The following is a 13,610-nucleotide window of genomic DNA, read 5'->3' as shown; positions in this document are numbered from 1 at the left end:
GTCAGAAGTTCAGAGAGCGTGGAGTGGAAGAAATCTATGGATGAGGAGATGAAGTCTCTTCATAAAAATGAGACTTGGGAGCTGGTTCAGTTACCAAAGGGGAAGAAAGCAATTGGTTGCAAATGGGTTTATGCCAAGAAGATGGAATCTTTGGGAAAGGACAATGTGAGATTCAAAGCCAGATTAGTAGCTAAAGGATATGCTCAGAAGGAAGGCATTGACTACAATGAGGTATTTTCTCCTGTAGTAAAACATTCCTCTATTCGTATTTTGTTGGCTTTGGTTGCACAGTTTGACCTTGAGTTGGCTCAACTTGATGTCAAGACTGCATTCTTACATGGTGATTTGGAGGAAGAAATTTATATGTCTCAGCCAGAAGGTTTTAAGGTTGCTGGAAAAGAAAATTGGGTTTGCAAATTGCAAAAATCATTGTACGGCTTGAAGCAGTCTCCAAGACAATGGTATAAGCGATTTGATCGGTTTATGATCGGGCAGAAGTACACAAGAAGTCATTATGACCATTGTGTATACTTTCGCAAACTACAAGATGGAACCTTCATCTATCTGCTTTTATATGTTGATGATATGCTTATAGCATGTAAAAGCAAAGTGGAGATTGAAAGGTTGAAGACTCAACTGAGTAATGAATTTGAGATGAAGGACTTAGGAGAAGCTCGGAAGATACTGGGTATGGAAATTGAAAGAGATAGAGCGAAGGGCAAGATTAGTCTGTGTCAAAAGCAGTATTTGAAGAAGGTACTACAACGTTTCGGGATGAATGAAAATTCAAAACCGGTTAGTACACCTCTTGCCCCTCATTTCAAACTTAGTGCTTCTATGTCTCCTAAAACTGGTGAAGAGAGTCATTACATGGCTCAAATTCCATATGCAAGTGCTGTTGGTAGTTTGATGTATGCTATGGTGTGTACGAGGCCTGATATTTCACAAGCTGTTAGTATTGTCAGTAGATATATGCATAATCCAGGAAAAGGGCATTGGCAAGCTGTGAAATGGATTCTACGGTATATTCTGGGTACTGTGGATGTTGGTTTATTGTTTCAACATGATAAAGTTACTGGTCAATGTGTTGTTGGATATGTGGATTCTGATTACGCAGGTGATTTGGACAAGCGTAGGTCCACTACAGGTTTTGTATTCACTATTGCTGGAGGTCCAGTGAGTTGGAGGTCGATTCTGCAATCTACAGTTGCTTTGTCGACTACTGAGGCAGAATACATGGCAGTAACAGAAGCTATAAAGGAAGCCATCTGGCTTCAAGGGTTGCTTGATGACTTGGGGGTCCAACAAGACCATGTGGATGTTCATTGTGACAGTCAGAGTGCTATTTATTTAGCAAAGAATCAAGTTCATCATGCACGTACAAAACACATTGACGTAAGGTTCCATTTTGTTCGTGAGATTATTGAAGAGGGAGATATTCTTCTTCAGAAGATTGGGACTGCTGACAATCCTGCGGATATGTTGACAAAGCCAATTTCGTTGCTCAAGTTTAAGCACTGCTTAGACTTAATTGGCATTTGTAAAATTTGTTGATTGCCCCATAGGGGATTGGGAGACGACTATTGGGAGTTCTACTTTGAGGGTTTGAGCCAAGGTGGAGATTGTTGATTATTGCCTCAAACCAATAGTCAAAAGTGATGGATATTGACAAGTTGCAATGTGAATGCATTAATTGGCTTTCACAAATGGTGGTAGGCTATTGTTGACTTGGCTAACCTTTGGCTTCTTTGAGAAGCCACTTCCTTTGGCTTCTTTGAGAAGCCACTTCCTTTGGCTTCTTTGAGAAGACACTAACCTTTGGCTTCTTTGAGAAGCCACTTCCTTTGGCTTCTTTGAGAAGCCACTTCCTTTGGCTTCTTTGAGAAGCCACTTCCTTTGGCTATAAATTGGAAGCAAATGGTTTCATTTGAAGCATCCAACCAAGTGTTGAGTAGAAGAGAAAAATAGCAAGAAAGGCATTTTGCCAAAGAGTGAAACAAATTCTCTCTAGTTGTTCTTTGCTTTGTATCATTGTTTTCTCTTCCTTTGTGAGTGTGTGAGGTTGGGTGTATTTGGGTCTTTGGGAAATTGAGTGGTAAACACTATTGTATATCTCCATTGATTATAGTGGAATACTCCATCGTCTCCAAACTGGATGTAGGCAATTGCCGAACCAGTATAAATCTTGGTGTTGTTCTTGTTGATTATTTTATTCAATTTTTTCTCCTGCCTGTTGTTATTTATTTTTCACTCGCAGTTGGTTGACGCTTCCGCACAACATAATGTAGAAGGACAAGTAGAAATGATGGACCAACAACAAATCAAATGAAAACAGACAAGAAATGAAAAAAAAAAACGAAAGAAATTACATACTTCTCGACCAATTGTATAAGGTTTACCAGTTCCTCTTCCGAACCTCCAATGTCAAAGAAGTCATCAACAACAGTCGTCAGAAATGCACTTTTGGCCCATGACATTCGGGCGTCTGATAGTTCGGGAGGGAAGAGGCTTGTAGCAGCAGAGAAGTAACAGTATGGCTGCTTCTGCCTAGCAAACTTTAGCTTGTCTAATCTGTGCTCCACAACCCACCTGCTTAAATGGAGGAAATATTGCACTTTGGAAAAGGAAAAAAAAAATATATTCTGCATCGCAAGCCTTACACAACGAAAAAAGAAGCTTGTGAGAGAGAGAGAGAGAGAGAGAGAGAGAGAGAGAGAGAGAGAGGACAAGCACCTTGCAAAATGGTTGAATTCTCCATGATGTATAGATTGGCAAAAATTGTAGTCTTCCACTGCCAGTTTTAGGAAATCTTCATTCCCAATGTTCAAAGAACTTAAGATGAGTACAAGGATATATCAGTAATATATATACTGACCGCTCGTAATAATTCAACAGAACTCAATTTCCTCTCTTAAAAGAGAGGAAGAATGAAGAAGGGGAATTAATTAGAGTAAGAAACTAGTAGAAATCTGTTTACCTGTAAGAAGATTTTAGAATCCTTGTACTATCTGCGTTGTAATGCTTTGTAACTTTCCTGATTGACAACCGACCCAAGTTTGCATGGTAAGGACACTTAAGAGCATGATCCACCTGAAAATAATAAAAAAGTTCAGGTTTAGGGAGGAATATAGTTTGGGATAAAGCTACATCACCAAATCTAGAACACTTAATACATAGGAAGCTACCTCTTGGCCAATATGCTTATTGAGTCTATGTGCCTGAATTAAATTAGAGGATAATTCTTGTTTCAGGAAGCGACGCGTCCAGTAATTTAGTTTCTCCAGAACTGATTCATCAGGATGTAGGGTGATTTCTGAAGCTCTAAACAATTCTAACGCAGCGCCAACATCCCTCAAGTATCCTCCAAGGGAATTGAAGAAGCAATCTTCTGAAAATTGAGTTAATGGATCTACGTACAAGACAGCATATATAAATCAATTACATAGTTTCTGTCAAAAGGAAGTGAGTTAATGGAACCTAGATGGAAAAAATACCTGCAGAAACATCATATCCATTAACACGTAAGAGTCGAAATGCCATTGCACAAGTGGCAGCATCTGAAAATATATCATCATCTCCCTGCAGCCAGAATCTGCAGTTTGTTGACTAATGCTACCCCATGGATGAGAACCAATAAAATATCTAAACTTAATGCTTCACTTAAGAATATCACCCCTTAACAGAACACCAATCCAATATTCTTCTTCAAAGTTATACCCCAAAAACCCCATTACTGGTGTATACGTAAACTTAATCTAGGGAACATTAATTACCTGTATGTTTCATCCAGTACACCTGTAATTTCCGCCCTGAAATGTCGATCAATACCCAAACTTTCAAGACTGGAAACCATAGTAAGGCGAGCATAGTTATCTAGAGGATAAATTGTTGGGACTGAAAAGAGTAAATTGGAAATAATGAGTTAAACACTATCAATCCTAATCTAGTAAACACTGGTAGCAAACTAATGACATGCATGGAGGAGAAACCTGCATTCCCAAACTTTTCTAAGAGTGTGCGTAAATACGTAAGACAACTGGGATTCTTAAGGTGAGTAAAAGCAGCAGCTGTGGTTGAAGGTGAATTAAACAAGGATCCGTTTTTCCGTTGATACTTCATGGCCGTCTCCCAACCCTGAAACTTTCCATTTCCTTCTGAAGTATATGCTAGGAAGGCTCTCCATCCCTCTGAGTTGCTTCCATAACCTCTGAATAATAAAATATTGGAATAGATGCTTTCACTTATGATAGTTAAGGAAGCAATAAATAAATTTAATTCATGGCATTTCCATGACTTTCAATAGCATATGAACTGATACAAGTGTCACTGTCATGTATATCACCCCTGGTAAAACTACATTTTTGAAGATTCTAATAAACAGAGCCAAACCAGTAGCTACAGATTTGAGCTAGGTGGCTTGATTAGCCAAGTCATGGAAAGAAATAATAATACTAAATGAACTTTACCGAGAAATTGGACCAAACATAAACCGAGGGAAAAGCAAGGAAATGTACCTTTGAAGCTCAAAGTCTCTCGTTCGAAATATAGCGTCTAGGGTTGATCCTCGGAGGGGAAGATTCATATCCAAATTCATTGCAGATTCAATCATAGAAGGAAATATTATATCAAATCCAACAGGCGATTGTTGCTCTTCATCAGTAGCTGAAGCTAAATTTGACTCAATGAAATGTAGTCCTAGAAAAAGCAAAAGCAAAAGCAAAAGCAACAGGCATACCCTTGTTAATTTGTTCTTGACCAACGCTCCATCGGTTTAATGCAAGGATACATGCTAAAGTAGATAAGAGAGCATCCTTTTTTAACAAGGGATGGAAATTATGAGGACCCCATGAACCATCATGGTGTTGGTTACCCAATAACCAATTTAGGCATTCAGGGAAAAAAGGATCCTTCAGGGAATTTGGAGAAGGGACCATGGCCACCCAAGCGGTATCATATGAGGAAACAGAGAGATCAACATTGTTGAACATCATCTTTATTTTTTGTTTACTCACCTCAAACTTCTCCTTCAATTAAAACAATAACTTTTTACACTAATTGTTAACAAGATAAAAAAGTACAGAGGAAATAATAGAAGTGGTGAGTTCTGTTACCAAAGCAGCAGTATTGCCCTCTGCTGCACCCTCTAATCTCAGGACTGTTGAAGCTGCTTGTGGCAAGAAATCTTTCCAGAACGGATTTTGTTTAAAAAAATTTAAACAAAAAAGTATATTAAAGACCAGAGAGCCAATCCAGGTTCCCCAGAAAGTACTGTTTCCATATTAAAACAAATCGTTTTCTAAAAACAGTGAAAAAACATCACTTAGAAGAACGCTATACAAAGTCAACATTGATCTTCGTCAAGAGGAAATAGTGCAAATTGAGTTGTTAGACTTTGAGTTGCTCTGATCCCATGAAGGAAGTTAATGTTCTACCCGAAAACCAATTGTCAATGAGGGGAGTAGCTAACTCCCTATAAGCCCTTGCTAGTTTCTTAACTTTATAATGTGGCATATTTCTTCACATTCTCACAAGAACATGAACTTATCTTCCACTTATTGGACATCACATCCCTTTAGTCTATTTGGTATTCTTTTATCACGAGTCCATTTTTGTCCTTTTTTTCCAGGTGAACTTATTACAACATCTTATATTTCCTCGTTATTTTTCATTTCGGATCCTAAAAAACGTAAATGCTTTGAGAGTTCCATCTAAACTAAGCCATCAAGAAAGCGTCTGAGCATATGTTCTTACTCTTTTGCCATGATGTAAGGCCAACTTATATGTAAACATAAATATTTTAAGTATCCTACTGTTTCAATGAATCAGAACCCTTTCACCCCTCAATAATAATCTTTTTATATATGTATCGTCTGGTTTATTTAGTGCCAGTTTCCTGTGGCAAGAATGGAGAACTAACTAGTATGACTACTTATGCTTCCTGTGCGATTCTTTCATGCATATTTCCATATCAACACATCAATTATGTCAAAAAATTTTAAGTTATCTAGACATGAAAGTCAGTGAAAATGTGATTTTTATGTACTCAGTATTCAAGAACTTTCTTTTGCACTTGTTCAAGTTGGCAATGAATCCTAAGTTCAAAATTTCCCATAAAACCTACTTGACACTACCAACTCAAAATTCAAATTTACAAGTTTACACTGAAATGCAAAACCACTTCAGTATCATCAATGACCAAAACTTATCAATATATATAATAATCGTTAAAGATAATTAAAACCTTGCATGCATTTAAAGGAAACGAAAATTTTCAGAGGTAGGGAAAAAACCTGCTGAGGAAAACGCAAAATAGGTAAGATTGTTGAGGTGGAAGAAAGACATGGTTGTATGATCAGAAGAATGCACAATGTAGTTGACAGCTTTACAACTCCAGAAAGGCGAGGGGAGAGAGAGAGAGAGAGAGAGAGAGAGAGAGAGAGAGAGAGAGAGAATGGGATAAATTAATCAATACATGTACAACTGGCGAATTGGAGCCATGGGGATTAAATTAAGCTGACCATACGGGTAGGGCCAAAAGAGGAAGCATCAACGACTACAGAAAACATACAACAGAAAAGATGCTAATAATATGAGCCCTATTCAAACCATTATTTAATATGAGTTTATCTATTTGATGAATTATAATGTTTAGAATGTTTAATTACATGTAAGTATCTGGATCCCTTATAACCCTTTGCAAGGTTCTCTAACTTTCCAATGTGGAATAATTTTCATTGAACAATCGTATGATAATTATATACAGAGCAATCTCCTGACAATTTCTTCCTAACAATTAGCTTTCTTGCTGTAAATCGGATTGTATTTATATCTATATTATTTTCTACCTTAAGTAAACTTCCTATATTTGTATAAATAGGGGGCCTCAACGCAAAGGTAACATCATGAGTTTTCATCATCTCTTTGTCATACTCAGCTGATGAAATCAAATAACTATGGTTGAAACTTCTCCAAGCCTCAGTGCATATGTCTTGGTCAAGTCTCTTAGTTTATGATGGGTTAGAGAGCACATGGGCTTATGTATGTTTCCTGTAAGACCAACTCCAGCGGCACAGCCCAGCCCGAGGCTAGGGGAGAAAAAAAAAAAAAAAAAAAAAAAAAAAAAAGGTGTTCCAGCGCGCAGCCCAGGCCCGAGCGCAAGGTGGGACCCAGCAACCTGGGTTGGCCCGAGCTCCAGCCCTCGTTTTAGTGCTGACGTCATCGCTACAATGCCGCTACAGTGCGCACCGCTACAGTGTCTGGCGCTACAGTACCACTAAAAGTCCACGTGTCGCACTCTGGGCTCTCCGATCAGATTTTTTTCTCCAATCCAACGGCAGCCAATTTTTGTGCAATAAAAAAAAAAAAAAAATTGAATTTTAAAAAAAAAAATACTCTTTTTTTTTTTCTATAAATACCAAAATTTTATCCAATTGAGATATGAATTTTATAATAAATATTGATATGTACGAACCCAAAAATATTATCTAAATTAATTATTTTTATTAAAAAAATTGTGAAAAAAACAAAAAAATGAATAGTAATTGCCCTTAGCCATGGCAATGGGTGGAAACACAAAATACTATTTGCAAGGGCAGCCACTATTCACGTGAATAGTGACTGCCTTAGCTCTACCCTTACCATGGCTAAAGACAAATAGGTGGAGTTGCTCTAAAGGGTAGCATGCATGGCTCTGGTGGTAGATTTGAAACGGAGTCTTTGCTTTTGCCTCTGTTCCTTATTTTCAGTACCAAAAAGATAAAGAGCATTTATATCTACGCATATAGGATGTAGCTATGTCTTTTTCTGATGCAAAGATTCTGCAAACTTGGTTGGTATCTATTTCCTTTTATAATAATTACTATTGTTATTCTTCATGTGCATCGTTTCAGTTCTGTTTACTAATAAGTCCAAGCCCACTAGAAATGAAGGGCTCTGGCAAGTGTGTGTTATTAGTCCAACAGATAGTACACAGAAAGAATATAGAATTCAACAATTGGCCAATCCGAGGTATTAAAATTTAATCGAGGATGTTGCCATGTGTTTTTCCTGGTGCTAAGATTCTCTCAACTCTCTATATACAGAAAATCTAGGAAATAAATACAAATAAACTGGAAAATAAATCCTTTAGGGATTACATCTCATTACGCCCTCATAAGTTGACGAGGCGAGGGAGCACAGGCAGCTTGGAATGAAGTAAAGAAAATCAAGCAGGAGATAGACCCTTAGTGAAGATATCAGCAATCTGATCAGCCGCAAAACAATAAGCAACAAGCAACTCATTGACCGCCACCATTTCACTAACAAAATGATAATCAACCTCAACATGGCAAGTACAAGTGTGAAACACCAAATTAGAGAGAGAGAGAGAGAGAGAGAGAGAGAGAGAGAGAGGGAGAGAGAGCACTAATATCATCACACCAAAGCTTAGGACACGGAACTGGAAGATGAAGATCAAGAAACGAAGGCATGTAACCAAGACAGAGTGGCGGCTGTGGGAACCTAATTAAATCAAAACCCTAGGTCAATTAATTAGGTCAATCAATTTGGGAATTATTTGACCTAATTGGGAGTTACCTAACCTAATTGGGAATTACCTAATCAAATTGGGGGTTACTTGATCCCCAATTTAATTAGGGATTTGGTTAATCGATAACTCCTAAATACACCAACCCCACCAACCACACCAACCGCATTAAATACACCAACCGCACCAACTACACCAACCCCACCAACCTCTCCAAAGCTACTATAAATACCTGGTTAAGCACAAGGATGAGGTACGTCAGAATTACTACTAAAATCTCTACAGAGAGTTCCTCTCAAACCCTAGCCACCCCCTCTCTTTCTCTCTCTCACACAAGGCTCCGGCCACCACACACGGCTCCGGCCACCCTGTTTTCCTTGAATTACCCTACCTAACTTAGGCATCGGAGGGCCTTTGGCCAACACCCCCCGGGTGTGGTCCTTTTACTCCGATCTGTTTTGCAGGGAGAAAGAGAGGCGGAGAAGACGAAGGAATATTGGGCGAATATTCTCGTGGGGAAATTTGCTCCCACAAATTGGTGCTTTCATTGAGAGCACGAGTTATACTCAACGCGTGCTCAAGGAATCCGTTCCTCCTATTTTCCAATCCACCGAAGCCTTCCAAACAACCATGGTTGGAAGCATGAACACGAGAGGCAAAGCCGCCGCGATGGCTAGATCCGCGACGGCCCAAAGCCACTCCACCCACGATCCCGCGATCGACATGGTGGCACCGCCACCTCTCACCACCGCACCGGCCACCGCCGCCGAACATGGTGGAACTTCCCATCAAGGTGGACTCGTTACCACCGCCGACCCGGGGCCGGTCTTGGAGCAACTCCAAGCATTCCCTTCATTGCCTCCACGCGCGACGCACGCTCCTGCATACACCTCCAATGAAAACCTAGCCCGTGTGCAGTTGGGCTCCACGCACTTCTCTCCTCCCGATCCACGAAGTCAAGCAGACGTTAATCTAAGAGTTGACCAGCTAGCTCAGAGAATGGACGACCAAAGCAATCTAATGAGGCAGCTCATCAACCAAATAGGTTTTGCTCAAAACCTTGGCCTTGGACAACCGAGCGAGGAGAGAAGGCTGGACGAACGCGCCGGTGAACGACTCGACGTCCGTGCCCGCTTGGGCCCGCAGGGAAATGTACATCAACGGCTAGGCCCCCAAGGAGGTCAGCCAAACAACCATCGCAACGAGGATCGCGAAGAAAGGCGTTCAGCTGTCTACTCGCAGAGAAGCGCTCTCGAAAGGCTAGGACCCCAGGGAGGCCAGTTGGATAACCCTCACAATGAGGACCACGAGGAAAGGCGCTCCGTTACTCACTCTCGAAGAACCAATTCTCGTCGGCAGCTACAGAGAATCTTTCGCAGGCGCAGTCCACCAACACTCCAACTAGGCAGCGCAGGCGAGAAGGTCGACCCTCGGAGGACAATGAGGAAGTCAATCAATCCCATGGAGGTCGCCAACGCAACAAACTAGCAATGTGTGCAGAGGACGTTGAGAAGCTCGTGAATGACCGACTCCGAGACTTGAAGACCGGAGGAAACTTCGAGGATTCACTACGCAAGGAGATGGACCAGGTGAACTCTACGCCTTTCACCCTCGATATCGAGCAGGCTGTTCACCCGAAGCGATTCTCGACGCCCTCCTTCCTACACTTCAAAGGGGATTCTGATCCCGAGAGCCACTTAAAACACTTCAAAAGTGTTATGATCCTCCACCAGGCTGACGACGCGCTAATGTGCAAAGTGTTTACAATAACCTTGCGAGGAGCAGCCCAAGACTGGTTCCACACCCTACCATCCAGGTCGATCAGCAGCTTCAAGGAGCTAGCTTACGTCTTCACCAAGGAATACACCTCTTACCGGACGATCAAGAAGAACCCTGACCACTTGTACAACCTGCGCAAGAAGTCTGACGAATCCCTTCGAGATTACATCAAGAGATTCAAGGCGGAAAAGGCGAACATTGTAGGATGTGACGACCGAATCGCGTCCTCCGCTTTCAAGAAAGGTCTTCCAGCTGAGCACGACTTGTACCGCGAGCTGACTATCACTCCCAGCCAGACTCTGGCAGAGGTCTACGCGACTGCGGAACGCTACGCGCTCTGGGATGATGATCGAATCGCCGCAAAGAAGTCTACAAAGCAGGAAGATCAGCCGACTAAACGGGCAAGCCAAAGAGGCGACAACAGGAGCAAGGACAAGCGCAGGTCGCACCTACGAGAGGAGGCTACGGCAGGAGAGAACTATACCAAGTTCACCATCCCCATACATCAAATCTTAGCCCAAGTGAAGAACAAACCTTGGGTAAGAAGACCACCACCATTGAAAGGAGATCCGGACAAGAGGGACACTAGCAAATACTGTGCCTTCCATGGAACGCACGGACACACTACGAACAACTGCTTCGCTTGGAAAGCGCATCTTGAAGAACTCGTGAGAGAAGGTCACTGCACAGAATTCATTGCGAAGCAGGCCATCCAACGAATTGAAGATCGAGACACCGCCAAGGAGCCGCCTCAGAAGGTCATAAGGATTAACACCATCCTAGCCGACTCCGAGGAGTCTGGGCTGACCAGCAAGGAAAAGAAGAGGAAGATCAAACAGGCCACTGGGATCTCCCAAGTCTCGACCGACCTTCCACTAGCAGAGGACGATCCTGTGATCGGCTTCCAAAAGAAAGATCTGATCGGCCTCGACATGCCACATAACGACGCCCTTGTCATCAGCATTCAAATCGCTCAGGCCATGGTCGACCGAATCCATGCAGACGAGGGCAGCGCAGCCAATATCCTGCAACTGACGGTCATCCAACAGATGGGCTTGGAGACAAAGATCAACAAATTAGCCAGATCGCTGACTGGCTTTAATGGTGCAACAACGGTTACCGTGGGCACGATAGACCTCGACGTCTACTCCCCACCTGTAATCAGCTTGCAAACATTCATGGTCATTGATGAGGTCTCACCCTACAACGGCATCCTGGGCAGACCATGGATTGGCAAGATCAATGCCATCACCTCCGCCACACATCAGAAAATTCGGTACCCAATCCCTGGGGGCGGTGTCGGCCAAATCAACAGCGATCAAGCAATGGCGAGGAAATGCTCCGCCCAAGGGCTAAAGAAAGGCAAACAAGCGCAGTTTCTCCCCGTGAGCCAGGCAAATCTGGAGGAGGTTGAGCAACCGAATCTTACTATCTTATAGCAATCAAAGCATCAGGACCAAGCCGCGGAGATCCCTCTAGAGGTCTTTCCGGAGGAAGGATGGAAACCCGAGGAGGACGTCGAGTTAATACCCTTGGATCCTGACCAGCCAGACAGGAAGGCGCGGATCGGCTCGCGCTTAAGCCCAGAAGAGAAGGTGGAGCTTACCACATTCCTTCAAAGCAACAAAGACATGTTCGCATGGTCGCCATCAGACATGCCTGGCATCGACCCGAACATCATCTGTCACCGACTCCACGTCAACCCCGCATGCAAGCCAGTGGCGCAGAAGAGACGCAACTTCGCACCCGAGCGAGTCGCTATCATCGAAGCCGAGATTGACAAACTCCTAGCTGCCGGCTTCATCGAAGAGGTCTCCTACTCAGAATGGCTTGCCAACGTTGTTCTGGTGGCAAAACAAGAAAAGGGCAAGTGGAGAGTTTGCGTCGATTACACAGACCTCAACAAAGCATGCCCCAAAGACAACTTCCCATTGCCGAGAATCGACCAACTCGTGGATTCCACTTCTGGCAATCAGCTGCTCAGCTTCATGGACGCCTACTCCGGCTATAACCAAATCATGATGCACGGGGATGACAAGGCGAAAACTTCTTTCATCATCGAAAGAGGGACCTACTGCTACAAGGTCATGCCCTTTGGGCTGAAGAATGCCGGAGCAACCTATCAAAGGCTCGTAAACAAAATCTTCAAAGAACAGATCGGCAAAACTATGGAGGTCTACGTGGATGACATGCTGGTCAAAGCCCCAAAACGTGCAGATCACATTGGAAATCTTGCCGAGTCATTTAGCTTGCTCCGCCAATATCGCATGAAGTTGAATCCAAGTAAATGCACGTTTGGTGTATCCTCCGGCCGATTCTTGGGATACCTAGTCACGCAACGAGGTATCGAGGCACACCCACGTCAAATCAAAGCCATTCTCGAGATGAAATCGCCCTCCACGATGAAAGAAATACAAAGTCTGACGGGCAGAGCAGCGGCCCTCAACCGGTTCCTCTCGAGATCAACCGACAAGTGCAGACCATTCTTCAAAGCTTTGAAGAAAGGGCAAAGAGACAAATGGGATGAGGAGTGCGAAGTGGCTTTTCAAAATCTGAAGACTTACCTCACCTCACCTCCCATGCTCTCAAAGCCAGTCCCTGGTGAGGACTTGTTCGTATACTTGGCAGTGTCCAACTCAGCTATCAGTTCAGCTCTCATCCGAGAAGAGCTGGGGGCCCAACATCCAGTATTCTACACGTCAAAAGCTCTCCTCGATGCAGAGACTCGCTACCCAAAATTGGAGAAACTTATTTTGGCTCTTGTAGTTTCTGCCAGAAAGCTGCGACCCTACTACCAAGCTCATCGAGTCATCGTCATGACCGACTTTCCTTTGAGATCAATCCTCCACAGCCCTGATGCTTCTCAGCGACTCATGAAGTGGGCTATAGAGCTAAGCCAATATGACCTCCTCTACCGGCCAAAAACTGCAATAAAAGCCCAGGCTTTAGCAGACTTCGTAGCAGAATTCACCCCATCGGCCGAAAAAGAGAAGTTGGTCAACCAAAAGAAGGAAAGTTCAAAAGCAGACGGGACCTCCGCAGAACCTAGCCAACCCGGTGACATGTGGCAGTTGCGCGTAGATGGAGCGTCGAACCAAAAAGGAGCTGGAGCAGGAGTCGTCATCACCACCCCGGATGGAACCCTGTTGGAGCAAGCTATTACGCTTGGCTTCCCGGCCTCGAACAACGAGGCAGAATATGAGGCATTGCTTGCCGGCCTACGCTTAGCAAAAAAGCTCGCAATCAAAAAGCTAGCCATCTACTCTGACTCACAATTGATCACGAATCAAGCCTCAGGTGAATATAT

At 43.0% G+C, this 13,610-nt stretch overlaps 1 protein-coding gene across 1 annotated transcript in view; it reads right to left on the bottom strand.

Moving 5' to 3' along the window:
- Positions 1-5,006, bottom strand: part of LOC117625499 (ent-kaurene synthase TSP4, chloroplastic-like) — a 9,261-nt gene extending 4,255 nt beyond the window's left edge. The window contains exons 1-9 of the mRNA XM_034357045.1: positions 4,736-5,006; positions 4,515-4,695; positions 3,990-4,207; positions 3,774-3,894; positions 3,495-3,592; positions 3,186-3,409; positions 2,978-3,090; positions 2,734-2,832; positions 2,370-2,589 (exon numbers count right to left, since the gene is read on the bottom strand). Coding sequence (XP_034212936.1) covers positions 2,370-2,589; positions 2,734-2,832; positions 2,978-3,090; positions 3,186-3,409; positions 3,495-3,592; positions 3,774-3,894; positions 3,990-4,207; positions 4,515-4,695; positions 4,736-4,991 — 1,530 coding nt within the window. The 5' untranslated portion in view covers positions 4,992-5,006. The remainder of the gene's footprint in view (positions 1-2,369; positions 2,590-2,733; positions 2,833-2,977; positions 3,091-3,185; positions 3,410-3,494; positions 3,593-3,773; positions 3,895-3,989; positions 4,208-4,514; positions 4,696-4,735) is intronic.
- Positions 5,007-13,610: the final 8,604 nt, after the last annotated feature.

Source organism: Prunus dulcis, chromosome 4, assembly GCF_902201215.1.
Source record: "Prunus dulcis chromosome 4, ALMONDv2, whole genome shotgun sequence".
Lineage (NCBI taxonomy): Eukaryota > Viridiplantae > Streptophyta > Magnoliopsida > Rosales > Rosaceae > Prunus > Prunus dulcis.
The sequence above is the reverse complement of the archived record's forward strand: the minus strand, read 5'-3'. Positions and strand labels throughout refer to the sequence as shown.